This window comes from Rhinichthys klamathensis, unplaced genomic scaffold (assembly GCF_029890125.1).
Source record: "Rhinichthys klamathensis goyatoka isolate OS25496 unplaced genomic scaffold, OSU_Roscu_1.1 h1tg000334l_1, whole genome shotgun sequence".
NCBI lineage: Eukaryota > Metazoa > Chordata > Actinopteri > Cypriniformes > Leuciscidae > Rhinichthys > Rhinichthys klamathensis.
Genome location: NW_026606849.1, coordinates 50,001 through 70,188, shown reverse-complemented (window position 1 = coordinate 70,188; position 20,188 = coordinate 50,001). Strand labels below are relative to the sequence as shown.

Here is a 20,188-nt window from a genome sequence, read left to right as displayed (position 1 = left end):
CATGATTTACTCCTTGATAATTATTCCTTTATAAGCAGTTAAATATGACTGTATTCTAAATATAATTAGCCTATGGTTTATCCCCAATTTTAAATGCTTTAATTTAGGCTATTTTGTAACAGCGCCACAGTTTAGCGCACACACACAGAACACTCGGTTCACACGGTTGGCTGCGCTGCTGCTTCGTGCTCAGTAAGGGATATAGGTAGTTCAGCTTTCATTCAGTTAGAACGCTACTTGTTTCGGTTTTTATGTTTTTATACACTATATGTTTTTATCTCGATGCGGCGTGGACGCACTTGGAAAAAAAGAGCGCATCGCACCCATAGACTGTATAAAGGTCTCACCGCGACCGCGTTGCTTCCATCATGAGCGCGCACACCGCGCACCTACATTTGAAATCGAACTTGAGCGCGCAAAAGACGTGAGCAGTCCCTTTAACGGCTTTATCATGCTGACTCAATAGATTGTGTTTTCTTGATATGTTTTTGTTTTTATTTGTACACTTGACGCATTTGAAAATAGCCTAAATAATGTAACAAAACGAAAATAAACCTATATGCGGTCCTACAATACAACCTATTATTATTAGGATTGTTTTTTAGGCTCTTTGGGTTTTTGTGTGTGTTTGTTTTAAAACGCCTAGATCGGCTGGACAAAAGTTAACCCATAGCTTTGAAAGTAAAGAAGAACATACAGCCTGTATAAACGAGAGCTTTTGTTAGGATTTTTCATTGTGGCAGATAGCAGTTACATTTTTTGTAGCGTGTGGTGTTGTCAGTTGCGCGATTGTGACTGTTACTATAGACCTAGGACAGTGCTCCTCACTTTTTGCAGTTAAAAGGAGTTAATTTTCAAAGAATTGTATTATTATTATAGTTTTATGTATTTTTGATGTTTTTTCGTTGTTGTTTTATAAATGCTCTATGACAATTGTTAAAAAATGTTCAATCAAAACATCGCATCTTTTTTATTTTATTTATTTTTTTAGTCGACTAATCGTTGTGCAGGACAAGACTTTGGTCGACTAAGGATTTCTTTGGTTGACTACAGCCCTACTATCTTGTGTACCTAATATTTATCCAAATGAGTCAATATATTGAATCAAATCACAAGAATTGAATTGAAATCGTGAAATTTGTGTCAAGTAATAATAAAAAACCATAGCTCACCAGAAATTGTAGCATGTAAACATTGTAACATGTTGTCACTAAACCTAATAAAATTCTGTTTAGTTACTAAAATGTTTTGACAATCACAATACACTGTCACCCATTGTGATTGTAACTTATCGTGATGGCGCACTCGCAGAAGCACTTCGTGCACGGTGGAGATTATTTACAGTGTCAGAGAAGTTCATCCACAGTGTAGAATATATATTAAGTGTCCACATAAATGACAAAACAAAAAAATCCAAAGTACCAAAGAAACAACAAAAGGGAAAAATAAACCAGATTTTTGCTCATTTTACATATTAATAATAAACACATAATTCATTCACACATATTACACTTAACAAAATCTTTGGATTTAAATACACACACAAACACCTATTCACTCTAGACAATGGTTTCGTCGGCTTCCGGATGCGATGCGCCGGCGCGACTCAGCCGTGACGTCATCAGCGGCTCGTTGTCGAACGCTCATCGTTCGGTTTGCCCGGCGCAACTTTTCGCTGGAAGACTGACTATTTGAGGGTATTTAGGAAGGTATAATGTATTATTTACTTATGATATGAATTATTATTATTATTGTTATTGTTAGCATTAATAATTAACTTATCTATTTTTAATTTTCAATTAGTGTCCCACAAAACACTGCAGATGAAGTTCTTCAGAAGCTGCTGGCGGTGGTTACAGAAACTAGATGCGCTGTGTAAGTAACACTGAGAACAAGCATCACTGCTAAAACATTATTACAGTTCTTACTTAAACATTATAAATTTATGATTTAACAAATAATATGAGTCACACTTCAGCTTTTAAACCCTCCACCTGTCTGACCTGATGTGTGATCTACTTAACCGTTTTTTATGATATTTGTGTGAGAAAGTTATTTCCAAATATGCATTTATAATGTATGTACTGTATATAAACATTTATATTTAGACTTTTTTATATTGATTTAATTTAAATGTTAATGCATTTATATTTAGGGAAAAAAACATGTATTCAATGTATTCCATTTGATCAGTTTTATATAATCTTTCTCCCTCACATAGAGACATAATCTCTTAGAATAACAGTTAAACATGCTGATATAATCAATTCATTGTTTTAAAAATGAGATATTGCACAAATTATAAACACAATTAAGAAAAACAAAGATTTCTGTTTTGATCTGAGAGAGTGAAGAGTGTGTCATTGTTCTCTACAGGTTGTGTGATTGTGGAGTCACAGATGAAGGTTGTGCTGCTCTAGCTTCAGCTCTGAGATCAAACCCCTCACACCTGAGAGAACTGGATCTGTCTAGGAATGAACTAGGAGACTCAGGAGTGAAGCTGCTCTCTGCCGTACTGGAGAATCCTCTCTGTAAACTGGAGAAACTGTGGTAAGATCATACGTGACTCTCACATGAAACTGTCACTGTGAATTCATAAAGTATAATCAAAATGGAATAAAATGCACGGAAATAACTTTTATTACAATAATTTCAAGCAAAGCTATTAAAACAACATGATCAAATTCATCAAATTAATTTCACGTCTGTTCATATGATGTAAGAGGATTAATATGTTTCTGTGTGAAGCGTTTGCTGTATTTCTCCTGCCGCTGTGGGTTCATGTGTTTGATCTGTAAATGATTGAACACATGTGCTGCTCCTCATTAAAGGGGTCATGAACTGGCTTTTTAATTTTTTTTATATTGTTGTCTGGGGTCAACTTATGACGGCCGCTTGGTTTTTATAGGCGTCTCGCATTGAAGACTTGGAAGTAAACGCCCACTGCTGTGAGTGGATAACAGTTTTGCATATTATAATGAGTTTCGTGTAATGCGCGAATCGGTGGGCGGGGCTAAACCGGCCGTGTTGAAGTAGGCGTTGATCTTCTGCGGGGGTGGTGTTTTATCCTCTTTGTCGTCATAGTTCCCCACTTTATGTGTAGTGCAAAAGAATATGGCCAGATTTGTTAAAAGAAAAGCTCAAGATGCTTCTGGACCGTCAGCTTCCTCATGGAGCCATCCAGAGCAGCGGTAAGAAGAAGAAAATATATCCACAATTACTTGTCATATGGCTTCATCTTTATCGGAGATCCATCATGTCCTCTTCCTCTGTGTCTGGTATGTTGGGACAAATTGTCGAATGAATCAATGGTTCCTAGCTAACTGAAATGCCATCTGACAAAAAATCACCCATCTCTAGTGAGCAAGGATGCAGAATATTTTATTCGACTGAAAATGCAACATGAAAAACAAGAGGAAATTATGATGAAGAGTGCAAAAGTGTCTGAGAAAGTATTAAAGGCAAGCGATCTTGTGGCTGAAATAGTAGCTAAATTGAAAAACCCCACACGATCGCTGAGACTGTAATCTTACCTGCATGCTAAGCTGTCATTAAAGCTGCAGTCGGCAAGTCTGGCAGATTGAGTGGATTTAGGAAAATTTTGAATGTTTACAACTCTCATGCCCCTCCCACCGTGACCGAGTTCATGCTCGTCAGTGCATGTGCACCAGATTTTCAGTGAACGCGCCCGTCTCATCAGCATCCATCAACACCATGGAGTATTTGGAGGTATGCTGTCCTGGCTAATCTACCGATAGATTGCAATTGCTAACGTCATTTATACTCTAAATGAGCTTACTTGATTTTCCGCCATCACTCTTCGTTACTGCGCGAACTTCCGCGAACTTCAGGCGTGTGCATGTGATTGTAACGTGCGCGAGAGGTGGCGTGTGCCCGATCTGTGATTGACAGTCAGATCTCACACCCCCCTGCGCTGATTGGACATGATGATCCGGGAGCTGTGGATTTTTGCAAAACAAATAACACGCTCCAGGTGGAGTTAGAAGCTCGGGTTTTTTTTCTAAAACCACTTTATGTATGTTTTTCTGTCGGATTATAGTGTCGATTTCACTGAATATGATCAAAAAAATGTTGCCGACGGCAGCTTTAACACCATGCTAGGCCCACAAGCAGAGAAAGAAATATTAAAGGTTCCCCTGTCAAACAATACAATTAGCAGGCGAATAGATGACATGTCTTCAGATATTGAAAGTGTGGTTTTGGAAAAAATCAGATCCAGTGGCAAATGCTCCTTGCAGCCGGATGAGTCGACTGACATTAGTGGACACGCACAGCTCCTGGCAAATGTTCGATTCGTAGATGGCGACAGCATTAGAGAAACGTTTTTATTTTGTAAATCAATGCCTGACAATACAACAGGAGAAGAAATATATCGCAAAATTTAGCAACTTTTCTAAGGATGCCATGACTGAAAAAAGCTTGGGAAACACTGATCTACACAGCTGGTTTTTATAACATATGTATGAGAAATTATCAAATATATGCATTTATAATGAATGTATATAAACATTTATACTGTTAAAGGGAAAATCCTCCAGTTCCCCCTGACATGTAGTGAGAGCCGGCATGGGCCGCTGACAGATGACTGTTGCTCGTCCCTCCCTCTCTCTCTCTCTCTCTCTCTCTCTCTCTCTCTCTCTCTCTCTCTCTCTCTCTCTCTCTCTCTCTCTCTCTCTCTCTCTCTCTCTCTCTCTCTCTCTCTCTCTCTCTCTCTCTCTCTCTCTCTCTCTCTCTCTCTCCCTCTCTCTCTCTGCATGCTGGGAGTGAGTGGGCGGAGCGTGGTGAGTGTGGATGTGAGTGGTAGCCGGCTGTGGCTGGTAAGAGTGCTTTTTTCAAACTTTTTCTTTATTCTTGTAAGTGTTTTTGTTTGTGTTTGTTGTTGAGGTATTTAGTTTTGTTTTGTATTTGTGAGGTTAGTCTGCTTCCAGGCTTTGTGGGTCATGCAAGACGTTGTGGGTCATGAAAACGTGTCCGCTTCGCGAATGATCAATGCGTTTGTGGTTTTTTTTAGCACTGTTGAGAAGGCGAACGAAATAGTGCAAAATGGTGTTGTAGCATTACAGGTTCACTCACGCCGGTGTTTCCTCTGAGTACTCCCGCCAAGACGTCCCTCCTTTTGTGAAAGATGAGATAATTGTGCAGGAATTGTCCCGTTATGGAAAGATAGTTTCCCCCATCAAAAAAATTCCGCTCGGATGTAAATCGCCTTTAGTAAAACATCTCGTGTCTTTTAGGAGACAGGTGTTTATGATTCTGAAGAATGGCGAGGATGAACTTGACCTGGTTTTTAAATTTAAATAGAAGGCTTTGATTATACTGTTTTCGCATCATCTGATACGACGATCAAATGTTTTGGTTGTTCGAAAATCGGGCATCTTAGTCGTAATTGCCCTGATAAAGTGAACAAAAACACAGAGCCGATTGATGCAGGTAAAGCAGGGAGCGCTGTTGATGAAAGTAGCGCGTCCGAGACTAGTGCAGCGGCGACTACACCGATCGAGCCGCTCGAGGGCGTGGAGGCGCGGAGGCGCGGAGGCGCGGGCGTCCTGTTCTCCTGCGGATGATGGAGGTGTTGTGGTGGAGTCTCTGGCGGCCGAGAACGCGGTGGGGTTGAATACATTATCGTCGGCGTTTGTTGAACAAAACAGAGAAATTGTACAGGATAATCTGAGATTGAATGACTGTGAATTGGATATGGAAGTTGAATCTACTTTCAAAACTCCAATTAAAAGAAGAATGAGTCGCAACGATAAAATCAGTAAACAAGTAAAAAAAGTGACGCTGCTGAAGATGAAATCATAGCTTCGGATGATGATGATTCTGATTCTAGCGTTTCTGTGTGTTCAGAGATTTCTGTTTGTTCCCAAAATGAAGCGGTAAATGTTTTGTACAAAGCTGAAGACATTAGTGTTTTTCTTCAGGAAACGAAAGGGCTAAAAGGCGTGCAGATTGAGGATTATTTTCCTAATCGTGCACAATTTGTGAAAGACACCAGATGTTTGATAAAGGACGGGGCTTTCTCAGATCTCGAAGTGTACCGTTTACGGAAGATTGTAAACAAGTTAAAAAAACTAATTCCGAGTAGAGATGAGAAGAATGCCATGGTTTAAATCCCTAAGCTTGGTTTTTTTGACCGTATGCACACTCTGTTTTTTCCCATCTTAGTTTCTTGTTGAACCTAAATAAAACTATTAGTCAGCTAAAAATTGGAACTCTCAATTTAAATGGAGCTAGAGATGTTCGTAAGAGGATGATGTTGTATGAATTTATAAATCAGAAGTCTGTTGATGTCATGTTTATACAATAAACGCACAGTGATCAAAGAAATGAGGTGGATTGGAAAAGAGAGTGGGGAGGACAACTTTTTCTTAGTCATAAGTCCTCTATTAGTGGAGGTGTTGCAATTTTATTTAGTAAAAATATGACTCCAGTATCTTATGAATTTGTTGAAATTGAAAAAGGTCGTTTTTTTAAAGTTATCGTTAAATTTGAAAAGAAAATTGTTTTTTTTAAATATTTATGCTCCTAATAGTGGAGTGGAAAGAGTTTTGTTTTTAAATTTAGTGAACACTACTCTGAAAGGCCTACATTTTAACAGAGATTTTAATTGTACCGAGAGTGATAAAATAGATCGAAACCATTTAGAACCACATGTTGCATCTCAAAGAGTTATCAAGCAACTCATTCAAACTTTTGATCTCTATGATATTTGGAGAAAGATGCATAAAAAAAAAAAGAAAATACACATGGGTTCATTGTAAAGATAATTCATTGTCTTTGGCACGTCTTGATCGGTTTTATAGCTTTAAGCACCAGCTCAATATTTTTAAATCTTGTCAAATTAATCCTGTAGGTTTTTCGAACCACAGTGCGGTTATAGTTAGCCATGTGAAGTCAAGCAGTGCCTATTGGCATTTTAATACATCTTTGCTTGATGATAAACATTTTAAAGATTCTTTTACTTTTTTCTGGGATGTTTTTAAACAACAAAAGCACTTATATAGCTCTTTACAGCAATGGTGGGATTGCGGGAAAATTAAAATTAAAAACTTTTGCCAGCAATACACTCTTAATGTAACAAGAGAAATAACTAGATCATTGAATATTTTAGAGACTGCGATAGTTGATTTGTACAGTTTGTCTGAATCTACAGGCAAAAAAGAACATGTTGAAGCTCTGACATCAAAGAAAACTTTATTTGCAAACTTGTTGGGCATTAAGGGCGGCACAGGTTCGCTCACGTTTCCAGAAAGTTACGCAAATGGATGCACCGTCCACATTTTTCTTCAGTATGGAGAAAAAAAACAGTCAAAGCAGAATAATTCATTCCTTGGTCTCTGATACAGGACAGGGGCTAACTAAAACTTCTGAGATAAGAGAAGTTGCTGTACAGTTTTATAAAAAATTATATACAGCTGATTTGATAAATGAAAAGATGACACTTGGTAGTTTTTTTGAAGGTCTGCCAAAACTTGACGAAGAGAGCAATGAAAGTTTGCAACAACCTTTGACAGAGCAAGAGCTTTACACAGCAATGATGAGTATGGAGAATGGGAAATCCCCCGGGATCGATGGGTTACCCATTGAATTTTAGAAAACTTTCTGGCCCATTTTAAGAGAAGATCTTTTATTAGTGTTTGATGAAAGCCTAATTAATGGGTTTCTTCCTCTCAGTTGCAGAAGGGCAGTTATCACTCTATTGCCCAAAAAAGATGATCTTCAAAATATAAAAAATTGGAGGCCTGTTTCTCTCTTGTGCTCAGAGTACAAAATCCTGTCCAAAACTTTGGCTACAAGATTGAGTAAAATAATAGGGAAGGTGATACACTACGACCAAACATATTGTGTACCAAATAGATCGATTTTTGATAATATAACTAATAAGAGATGTTTTAGAAGTTTCAAAGCTGTTTGGTATAAATATTGGCCTTATTTCTTTAGACCAAGAGAAGGCATTTGATCGGGTTGAACACCATTATCTGTGGCATACTTTGCAAGCTTTTGGGTTTAATTCAAGTTTTATTGGTATGATCAGAACAATGTATTGTGAAATTGAGAGTGTGATCAAAATGAATGGTAGTGTGTGCGCCCTTTACAGTACAGAGAGGGGTTAGACAAGGCTGTGCCATGTCTGGGCTATTATATGTGCTGGCTATAGAACCACTGCTTTCTATGTTACGAAACAAGTTAAAGGGTCTAACAGTGCCACAGTGTAATATTGTTTTTTTTTTATCTGCATATGCTGATGACGTTATTGCTTTTGTAAATGATAGTAATGATGTTGAAATATTACAAGAAGTTGTTAATGCTTTTAAAGATATTTCTTCAGCAACTGTAAATTGGGGGAAAAGTGATGCTTTATTGATTGGAAAATGGGAAGGAGGAAATCCCATTCTACCAGGAGGCTTATTATGGCAAAAAGATGGGTTAAAGTATCTTGGTGTTTTCTTAGGCAATGAAGTTTTCATGCAGAAGAACTGGGAAGGAATGGCAGATAAAGTAACAGGACGTTTGAAAAAATGGAAATGGCTGCTTCCTCAGTTGTCTTTTAAAGGACGCACAGTCGCACACTCATTATCAACAATCTTGCGGCTTCTTCCCTCTGGCATAGACTTGCATGCGTTGACCCTCCCGTTGGTCTCCGACCAAAGATTCAAGCAGAAACTGTGAACTTTTTTTGGGACAATTTGCATTGGATCCCTCAAAGCGTTTTGTTTCTGGCTAAAGAGGATGGAGGCCAAGGTCTAGTGCATTTGGCAAGTAGGTGTGCTGCTTATCGTCTTCAGTTTGTGCTGAAATATATGCTGGGATCTGAAAGACTGGTATGGAGACCAGTGGCTCAATGCATTTTACGCAGAATAAGTGGAATCGGCCTGGACAATGTTTTGTTTTTAAAGGGATAGTTCACTTTGAAATTAATTTTTGATATGTTTTAGCTTACCTCAAGGGCATCCAAGATGTAGGTGTCTTTGTGTCCACAGTATTTTCAATTTTGATATTTTTAGGTCAAACCGTTCTTGTCTGTCAGTCATATAATGCAGGTCTATGGTCACCACCTCAAAGAGCATGCACAGAGAAGTCCAAATTAAACATGATTTAATGACTCGTAAATGTAAGTACTGATTGATGGCCTAAGACACGAAATGAGCGGTTTGTGTGAGAAAACCAACAGTATTTATATCGTTTTTACCTCTTGTAAACACAGCCACGTCCAAGTGATCTGAGGGCGCCGGCGCTTCGGTCTTTTCCGGAAAGCGCCGGAAGTGAAACATCGCGCGTGTACGTCACTCATTGTTTACACAGAGCAGAGATTGTAGGTAAGACGGCTAATTAAAAGGGTACTAATTTGCGCTTATCCGGGATGTTTAAACCGCCGTAAAAGAAAACAATTCCAAAAAAAACTAAAAGAAAACAATTATATGAGTGAGTACACGCGCGAGAGATCACTTCCGGATGCTTTCCAAGAGGTAAAAACGATATAAATACTGTTCGTTGAAACAGTAAAAATACTGAAATTGAAATTGAAAATACTGTGGACACAAAGACACCTACATCTTGGATGCCCTTGAGGTAAGCTAAAACATATCAAAAATGTATTTCAAAGTGAACTATCCCTTTAAAAACAAAACATTGTCCAGGCCGAGTCCACTTATTCTGCGTAAAATGCATTGAGCCACTGGTCTCCATACCAGTCTTTCAGATCCCACAAAATCGATTTTCTGTTCAGAAACAGAAAATCGCTATAAAATAGAACTACGGTATATAAATTACTCCCGGTGTGGGAAATTCTCACACATCTAAAGTGCAGTGTTATGGAAGAACCTTTTCTTTCTTTTTATATCCAATATCTAACTATTTTTTAAAATATATTGAGCAAACTAAACTTCTGTATGAAAACAGGTAATGGCAATAAAATAATATATAAATTACAAATAAAAATTAACTAAATATAGCCTTGCAGTATAAAGATACTTCTCAAAACACACACAGGCCTATTGCAATCACTTGTACATCAATGGCAAGTTTTATTTCGCAAACAGTTCTTCTCTCATCTGACACATGACCAGCCAGGCTAAACAAGCGCTAAGCTCGGGCAAGTGGAGCAAGTGCAGGGAAACGATTGGGAAATAACAAAAAAAAAGTTTAAATGGGTACATTTTCTATAAATATTTTTGAGTCTTCATTTTCTTTTCTGACATAGCCTACTCCAGTTCTTGTTAAAACACACCAGACATGCAAATTCTGTGCATTTTGGGCACTTTTTGGGTGAAATCAAATTTATTTTGTCCAACAAAATTGTGCTTTCACTTAAATTGAGCGTGAGCAGCGCAGTAAAAATAGACTCTGCGCTGAAACCCCGCTTCACTGCTGCTCACGCGACGCTCCTGCTTGACGCGCATGCGCTGCTCCTGCTCCTGGTGTGAATGCACTCATTAATTAACATGCACGCCGAAAAAAAACTAAAACGTGCTGCTCACGCTTGCGGTGTGAAACGGCCGTAATTCACGAGGTTTCCTACATGTGCGTTTCATGTGCACGTGTAATCCTGATGTTGCGCGATGTTAATCATGCGGTGCCCGAGTGCATTTGACCGGCATAAAATCGGAATATGTCAGATGACCTGTCATGGTCAATCACGTGAAAATCGGCCGATTCCGGTCACCAGCCGATCAATCGGTGCATCTCTAGTCGAAAGTGATAATCCATTAAATCATATTTTAAGTTAATGTATGTGATTTTTCAGCCATTTTGTCTAAATTCATCTTTAAATGTCTTTAATTGCTCCTTGCTGCAGTTGGTCTGCAATTGCTGCAATTTGCTTTTGCGCTTGGCCCCGGTAATGGCTGCTTGTTCATATTGACATTATTATGTTATTTATTTTTTAAGTGTTATGGTTATCTCTGGATAAAGGCTTAATGTGTGTCGGGTCCAACCCCCACAGGTTGGAGGGTTGTGGTGTGACAGATGAAGGTTTTGTTGCTCTGGCTTCAGCTCTGAGATCAAACCCCTCACACCTGAGAGATCTGAGTCTGTCTTGGAATGAACTAGGAGACTCAGGAGTGAAGCTGTTTTCTGCTGTACTGGAGAATCCTCTCTGTAAACTGGAGAAACTGTGGTAAGATCATCTCTACCATAAAGACTCGGAGTGAATAAGGATTAATATGTAGATAGTGTATACAATATATCTTTGGCGTAAGACCTTGTCCTAACCAGACCCGATGCAATAAGATTCCAGCGACAAATAATTTGTCTGTCCACAAATCAATCAAAACCCACAGCCAATCAGAACAGCGTGTGGGCGGAGTCTGGCGGCGAGTGCACGGCACCAGAGAGTAATCCTGACGGCACTCGCAAGAACTTGGATAAGTAGCTACATAATCAAATTCACAAATATTACACCATTTAAACATTATTCAAATACATAGGCTACTGAGTTACTAAAACAATCTTTGTCAAAGAATACACTTGTTTGTTCACAGTTGGAACGTTCTTGTTTCCATTTGTTTAATTTCAAGGTGAATTATCTATTGTTGCTTTTACGGCTACAAAGCTGGAGCACTAAATGATATTCAGAGTCACATTACACGCTTTTAACATTAAATACAGCACATAAACAGTACCTGAGATTAGACATGTGCCGGTATTCGGTAATGCGATAAATCTCGGTAATGAATATGCACGATATTGTTCTACAGTGCGCACTCTAGTCTAATAAATCTCAAATCCGCGATCTCAAATCTTCCTTTCATAGGCAAGATCATTGAAAAAGTTGTCTTCAATCAGCTGAACAAATTCCTAAGCTTGAATGGATACTTTGACAATTTTCAATCTGGTTTCCGATCGCTTCACAGCACAGAGACAGCGCTCATAAAGATAATAAACAATATTCGCTTAAATACTGATACAGGCAAATTATCAGTGCTGGTACTACTCGACCTCAGTGCTGCATTTGACACTGTCGATCACGACATACTTCTTGACAGGCTTGAAAACTGGGTGGGGCTTTCTGGGATAGTCCTAAAATGGTTCAGGTCCTACTTAGAAGGGAGAGGTTATTATGTGAGTATAGGAGACCATAAGTCTGAGTGGACATCCATGACATGCGGAGTCCCTCAAGGCTCAATTCTTGCGCCACTCCTATTCAACCTGTACATGCTCCCAATGAGCCAAATAATGAGAAAGAACCGAATCTCTTACCACAGCTATGCAGACGACACACAGCTCTACTTAGCCCTATCGCCTAACGACTACAGCCCCATTGACTCCCTGTGCCAATGCATTGATGAAGTCAACAGTTGGATGTGCCAAAACTTTCTTCAGTTAAACAAAGACAAAACTGAAGTCATTGCGTTTGGAAACAAAGATGAAGTTCTCAAGGTGAATGCATACCTTGACGCTAGGGGTCTAACAACTAAAAATCAAGTCAGGAATCTTGGTGTATCTCTAGAGTCAGACCTTAGTTTCAGTAGTCATGTCAAAGCAATAACTAAATCAGCATATTATCATCTGAAAAATATTGCAAGAAGTAGATGCTTTGTTTCCAGTCAAGACTTAGAGAAACTTGTGCATGCTTTCATCACCAGCAGGGTGGATTATTGTAATGGACTCCTCACTGGCCTTCCTAAAAAGACCATAAGACAGTTGCAGCTCATACAGAACGCTGCTGCCAGGATCCTGAGCAGAACCAGAAAATTTGAACATATCACACCAGTCCTCAAGTCTACACTGGCTCCCAGTTACATTTAGGATTGATTTTAAAGTATTATTAATGGTATATAAATCATTCAATGGGCTAGGACCTCAATATATTGCAGATATGCTCACTGAATATAAACAGATCACTCAGATCATTAGGATCACATCAGCTAGAAATACCAAGGGTTCGCTCTAAGCATGGATAGTCTGCTTTTAGCTACTATGCCAGCCGCAGCTGGAACCAGCTTCCAGAGGAGATCAGATGTGCTCCTACAGTAGTTACATTCAAAGCCAGACTCAAAACACATCTGTTTAGCTATGCATTTACTGAATGAGCACTGTGCCAATGTTCGTCCGACTGTTTTTACTGTACTTTATTTTATTTTTTATTATAAACTGTTTTAATTATTTCCTCCTATGTAAAGCACTTTGAATTACCATTGTGTATGAAATGTGCTATATAAATAAAGTTGCCTTGCCTAATAAACAATCCTCATATGGAGAAGAAGCATGGCGGAAGGAGGAACGCTGCCGAAGATTTATCCCCTTCTAAAAGTCAGGGCTGCCAACTCTCACGCATTCAGCTTGAGACTCACGCAATCGACACTTTTCACTCGCTCTCACGCCACACATCCAGTTTCTCACGCAGAGAAAAATCGCGGAGCAAAGAGGACACGGAGACCGACAGACTAGAGAGAGCAGATTACTTGTGATATGAAAAAAATATCCGCTCTCAGGTTCTGTCCATTTTATTACGAAATTCAGACAATAAATACCATTTTGGCGCTTGTAAATGTGACGTGACAGATCGCTGTAGCGCCTCAGTTCAAGTAAATCGATCATCTGTTACTTTTTATATAAAGATACAGTACAACTTACCGAAAGTTATATGCCTCATACATAATATCGATCAATCAGTGTTTTTCAACCACGGAAAGAGGTCTATAAAACTGCAGGAGAACAATGTCACAGAACGTTACATTTACCTCAGGAAAGCCATTTAATGACCAGCACATTAGTTGACTAGAAAAAATAGCTATAGAGAGGAGTATTTTGCTAAATATGTGCACTATATTACATAGGCTATTTATTATATTTTTACTTGTGTCATTACATAATTGTTATTATAATGAAAACCGCATTATATTTAATTTATTTTTAACCTTTAATAATACCAGCTGATAAGGCTCTCTGACTCACTTAAGACGGCCGCCACCACTGGCGGTTTAGTTTTATGTGTAAAAGTATTATTTAATTTGTTCTTGTATATTTAAACATTTATTTAAAACATTAATCTTATAACATTAGGCAATTAATTGCAGTTGCAATTTTGCGATATTATATAATTTGATTGGTAACAGCCCTGTTTTATTATTACAACTGAATTTATTGATCAAATGTAAGAATTTGACATGAAAGATGATGCACACATTTAACAAGGTAAAATTAAAATCAGCCTCTTTATAAAGGTAAGTAACGCCCTGGGGTAAATATTACAAATATGCAGATTTAAGTATGGAAAAGCTGATCACTGATGAGAAAATTGCCAACACTGATATTGCTTACCCCTCAGCAAATGTGCAGTTGCGCCCCTGACACACACACACACACACACACACACACACACACACACACACACACAGACACATGCCTTAAAATGTTTAAAAATACATTAAGCACACTCTCTCTCTCTCTCTCTCTCTCTCACACACACACACACAAACACACACACGTTGGGTTTCCATGTTTTATGGGGACTTTCCATCGAAATGATTTTTATACTGTACAAACTGTATACACTCACCTAAAGGATTATTAGGAACACCTGTTCAATTTCTCATTAATGCAATTATCTAATCAACCAATCACATGGCAGTTGCTTCAATGCATTTAGGGGTGTGGTCCAGGTCAAGACAATCTCCTGAACTCCAAACTGAATGTCAGAATGGGAAAGAAAGGTGATTTAAGCAATTTTGAGCGTGGCATGGTTGTTGGTGCCAGACGGGCCGGTCTGAGTATTTCACAATCTGCTCAGTTACTGGGATTTTCACGCACAACCATTTCTAGGGTTTACAAAGAATGGTGTGAAAAGGGAAAAACATCCAGTATGCGGCAGTCCTGTGGGCGAAAATGCCTTGTTGATGCTAGAGGTCAGAGGAGAATGGGCCGACTGATTCAAGCTGATAGAAGAGCAACTTTGACTGAAATAACCACTCGTTACAACCGAGGTATGCAGCAAAGCATTTATGAAGCCACAACACACACAACTTTGAGCTCACCAAAATTGGACAGTTGAAGACTGGAAAAATGTTGCCTGGTCTGATGAGTCTCGATTTCTGTTGAGACATTCAGATGGCAGAGTCAGAATTTGGCGTAAACAGAATGAGAACATGGATCCATCATGCCTTGTTACCACTGTGCAGGCTGGTGGTGGTGGTGTAATGGTGTGGGGGATGTTTTCTTGGCACACTTTAGGCCCCTTAGTGCCAATTGGGCATCGTTTAAATGCCACGGCCCACCTGAGCATTGTTTCTGACCATGTCCATCCCTTTATGGCCACCATGTACCCATCCTCTGATGGCTACTTCCAGCAGGATAATGCACCATGTCACAAAGCTCGAATCATTTCAAATTGGTTTCTTGAACATGACAATGAGTTCCCTGTACTAAAATGGCCCACCCACAGTCACCAGATCTCAACCCAATAGAGCATCTTTGGGATGTGGTGGAACGGGAGCTTCGTGCCCTGGATGTGCATCCCACAAATCTCCATCAACTGCAAGATGCTATCCTATCAATATGGGCCAACATTTCTAAAGAATGCTTTCAGCACCTTGTTGAATCAATGCCACCTAGAATTAAAGGAACACTTCACCCATTTCAACATTAATCTTTATTGAAAGTGGGTCATATATGTAGTCGAAACGTAAAAGAAATTTTGAATTTGGTGCCCTCTTGACCGAGAAAAGACAGAAAATAACTTTAGGGCGCATTTGTATGAAAGACAACAACTCCCACAATGCACCACATTGCCCAGCTCCGCAAGCCACTCCCACTACTCCAGAACAGCGCAAACATCAGATAAATCACTCGTGTACAAGGCTAACGTTAGCTGCCACCAGAGTTAGAAATTCATTTCACATAAAATTTCTAGTTAGTTGGCTGTGGCGAGCAGGACGAGGGCGAGGGACGTGAGAGGACAGCGCGAGGCCGGTGGCGTGAGTGATAATGAACGACACCTGTGAGACGCACCGGTCTCTCTCTCATCTCTCACCGAGGAGCGGACGCATAAAACGAGGAGCGACGACAGGGCAGATCGAGAGAGGAACAGGCCTGATTTTATGTTGTGTTTTGTTTCTGTTGTGTGTGGCCAGCAGTGAGGGGCTGCTGGCTTATATTTTTGTTTTGTATTTGTTTATTTTACTGTTAAAATGTTGAAATGTTCGCCGGTTCCCGCTTCATTCTTCCCACAACAACGACGAACCCCGTTACATTGGCAAACTCATTAGTGAATTACTCCTCGTTTGTATTTCTTTCTATATGGTGAATTATTGCATGATACCTGGACGTTCAGTCAGAACATATGCGGTGCGAAACTAGGATGGTTCACATCACAACACAAACGTCCGTGTGCTCGTCTGATCCAGAGATTTCGTCCAGGAGAAATTGCGATCGTTGAAATTCTCTGCAGCAGACGGAGTCTATCTGTGTCCGTAGCGCACAGCGAGAGCACAGGCACCAGCAGTCCGCCCAGCTCGACCCAGTCCGGGCTCCTCGTCCGCGACAGGCAGCCGCCTCCTGTTCCTCCATCAGCCTCAGCTGCTCTTCACTATACTGCGGCTCGTAAAGATAGCCAAGAACACCGGATTCGAGCAGCAGAATTTCAAAATCCTCTTCTTCCATATCGTGTTTAGTTTCTTCCGTCGTTGTTGTAACTTCCTATCTCCACAGCGCTTGTTAGCTTAGCTTCCAAACAAGGCGGATATTGCTTTCTGTTTCTGCAAGTGAAGTCCCACCCACTGATCTGTAATAGGTCTGTAGCGTGAGTGGGTCCCACACCCTGAGTAAATGATGAGCTAGTGTTTGTAGTCTCTACACTTTTCAATGAAATGGGACTTCCTGCTTTTTATGACGCAAAATGACGATTTTTACGTCATAAAAAGCAGGAAGTAAAACACTTAAATCCTTATTTCTCCCATCTCAGGGAAAAATAAAGGAAAAATCCACAATCATTATAATATATGACTGGGTTTCTAACTATACAAAGCTTAATGCAAATGGGTGAAGTGTTCCTTTAAAGGGTCATGAAACCCTAAACCAAATTTTCTGAGATTTTAACAGAGGTATGTGTGTTGAACAACATTGAAGACAATGTTAGCATCTGTTAGATTTAATAGTAGGGCGAAAATGGTTAAATTTTAGTTTTTTCCAGCTACTTTCGTCTTCCGGGTTTAAAATCTTCATCGCAGGCTGTGACGTGGCAGTGCACAGTGTAGTGCGTTGATGACTCATCGGTCTCTCATAATTATTAATGAGACTGAGTTTTTATATCCTATGAGAAGACACGGTCTCTTAATTATTCATGACACCACGTGGATCTTTCCACAGACATGTCAAACTGTGATATCGCGTAGTAAAGGAGAGAGACCATCATGGGACGCAAGTGCCGCAAACATTTTACCCGAGAGAGCTTCGAGAATTGGAGAATGGTGGATTTCGGCCTTGTCGATGACCAATGCAAGTTATGTCTTGCGAGTAATGCGGTACCAAGTCCTGAGGACTTTTCTATCCCTTCAGAGTGTGTGTCTAAAATGTACCCTGGTCATTTTACTTGCCTTTTGTTAAATAAGCGGTCGTTATGAACATTTTAGATATTTCGATAATATATCAATTGTATGCTAATGCTTAATGTGGGAGACTGTTGACGTGCGGGCCGGGCGACACAGTGTTGAGTGTGTGTGTGTGTGTGTGTGTACGTGCAGGCAGGCGAGCCTGCGAAATGATTCGGGGTCAGAGAGAGAAGCGGTAGGATGTGTGTTTGGACGAACGACTGAAAACTCTGAGATTATTGTTCATTATTGATCGTACATTGTACAGAGGTCAAAATTATTGTACAAATACGATAATTATCGTACATCTGGCAACACTGCTGGCTGATGACAGTTTCCCCTCTCCCCTGCCGTGCCACACCCACTCCCTCCCTTCTTCTCACAGCCATCCACGCCCATTTAAGTTGCATTTTTCAAAAAGATTATGAGCTAGACTTGAGCTGATAGAGGGGGGTTTCATGACCCTTTAAGGCAGTTCTGAAGGCGAAAGGGGGTCAAACACAGTATTAGTATGGTGTTCCTAATAATCCTTTAGGTGAGTGTATATTCAATCCCCTAATCCTAACTGATGTATTTTAACGACATGAACTAATGAGTATTTGTATATATTTCATATTGCCAGCATTGTTATTTATTTTTTAAGTGTTATGTTTATCTCTGGATAAAGGCTTACTGTGTGTCATTGTTCTCTACAGGTTGATTAGGTGTGGAGTCACAGATGAAGGTTGTGTTGCTCTGGCTTCAGCTCTGAGAACAAACCCCTCACACCTGAGATATCTGAGTCTGTCTAGGAATGAACTAGGAGACTCAGGAGTGAAGCGGCTGAAGGATCTGGAGGATGATCCACATTATAAACTGGAGACACTAGAGTAAGAATAGTTTTTAATGATTTTCATCATATTTTCATTTAAAGTTTAAATGGCTGATTTACTCACTTGAAGTAACAGTAAAGGTTCAGTAACTGTGTGTGTGTGTGTGTGTGTGTGTGTGTGTGTGTGAATATTTTGTCTGAGATCATCAGTTTAGATTTCAGACCAACAGAAACTGAATTTAAGACTCAATATCTGTGTTTAATATGAGTTTAATTCTGCTCATACTGTTGTGACTGATTGTGAAAATAATATTAATGTAATTTTCAGCAGTTCCCCTTTAACTGTCTCTATGTGTGTGATAATCTGAGATTTGGGCTGTTTGTTATTAACTGATATTAAATGTGTAGTGAGTGCACTCTAAAAAATGCTGGGTTGTTTCAACCCAAATTTGAGTCAAATATGGACAAACCCAAATGTTGGGTTAAAAATGTAATTAAAAAATGTACAGTTGAAAGTGAAAGTTGAAGTTGGGTTAACATGTTAAATTACATTTTTAACCCAACATTTGGGTGTGTCCATATTTGACCCAAATTTGGGTTAAAACAGCCCAGCATTGTTTAGAGTGTGTAATGATGATTTCTGCTGGTTCTGGATCAGCTGTTGTGTGAAAGTGACCTTTCATGTGCTTTTGATTTTGTAAAGTGACTTTGAGCATCAGATAGAAGCTATATTATCATGTTTGAGAATGAATTGATATAGATTATCTAGTTAGTTTTCTTATGAAAAGATGTGACAGACGTAATATCTCATACTGCATATGTGACTGTGTGTGTGTTTTATTTTAGGTATTATATGCCAGTCTGATCATCTGCTGATCATCTGATGGTGAATAAGGATCCACTACAGAGACTCACAGTCAACAGAATCAACAGAGACTGAAGATACAGGGACTTCACTGTTATAAATTAAGACTTCTTTAGATTTTAACGATCCTCTGACAGACCCGATGAGGCGGCAGTGAAACACCTTTTATTTCATAGCAGCAAATTACAGTTTCTCATTCATAGATTAACCATTTTATTTGTATAAACGCACAGTATAAACTCAAAAAGGTTGGAGTTTGTGTCGAACCAGCAGAGGGAGACAAACACTAATGAAAGATTCATTTTTGATAATTATGAGGGGGAAAAACAGCTCAAGCTCACTTTTGGAAAACAAACAATGGAAGCTTGAGTTTATACATCAGTTTTTAATAGTAGTTGTATTTAATTTGTATCAATGTATTAAAGGGGTCATGTGATGCGTTTTCACGTTTTCTTTAGTGTGTTATGTAGCTGTTTGTGCATGTATAAGATCTACAAACTTACAAAGCTGAAAGTCTCCTACAAAAAGATGTATTGTATCTAATGCCGGTTCACACTGAAGATTTTGGGCTGTTCAGACGAAAGATGAGCTTCGTGAAACACTCGTGGCGATTTCTGTGGTCGCGGCTCCTAAACTGTGTTTTAATCAAAGATCGCCTGATCATTTACTGAGTGTCATGATCATCTCACAGTGTGTTGCTGCTACGACCGACATCTACTGACTAGCCAATAAAAATGCAGCATGAAATGGCGTATTGATCAATGCGACATGGCGCTAAAACTTAAAACTACTTTCCTCTCTCCTCAAGCCATCAGACGAAACAGCCTGAGACAAAAAGGCATATCCATAAATGCATCTTTTAGTCTGAGGCTATTTAGGATTGTTTTAAGATGCCTAATTGTAAATACGAGACTTGACACCCGATGTTGTTTTTCCTGAGACCTGAAGCCTTTCAGTCTGAGGCAT

General features: G+C 39.4%; 1 protein-coding gene across 5 annotated transcripts in view; it reads left to right on the top strand.

Annotated features, from left to right (window-relative positions):
• LOC130106267 (NACHT, LRR and PYD domains-containing protein 3-like) overlaps positions 1 to 19,354 on the top strand; it is a 55,599-nt gene extending 36,245 nt beyond the window's left edge. For 2 of the 5 annotated variants that reach the window (XM_056272308.1, XM_056272307.1), the window contains 5 exons: positions 1,804 to 1,875; positions 2,377 to 2,550; positions 10,964 to 11,137; positions 18,242 to 18,415; positions 19,204 to 19,354. In XM_056272308.1, the coding sequence (XP_056128283.1) occupies positions 1,804 to 1,875; positions 2,377 to 2,550; positions 10,964 to 11,137; positions 18,242 to 18,415; positions 19,204 to 19,222 (613 nt within the window). In that variant the 3' untranslated portion in view covers positions 19,223 to 19,354. The remainder of the gene's footprint in view (positions 1 to 1,803; positions 1,876 to 2,376; positions 2,551 to 10,963; positions 11,138 to 18,241; positions 18,416 to 19,203) is intronic. The other 3 variants (XM_056272309.1, XM_056272310.1, XM_056272311.1) reach the window with 3 other exon arrangements.
• The last annotated feature ends 834 nt before the right edge of the window (positions 19,355 to 20,188 follow it).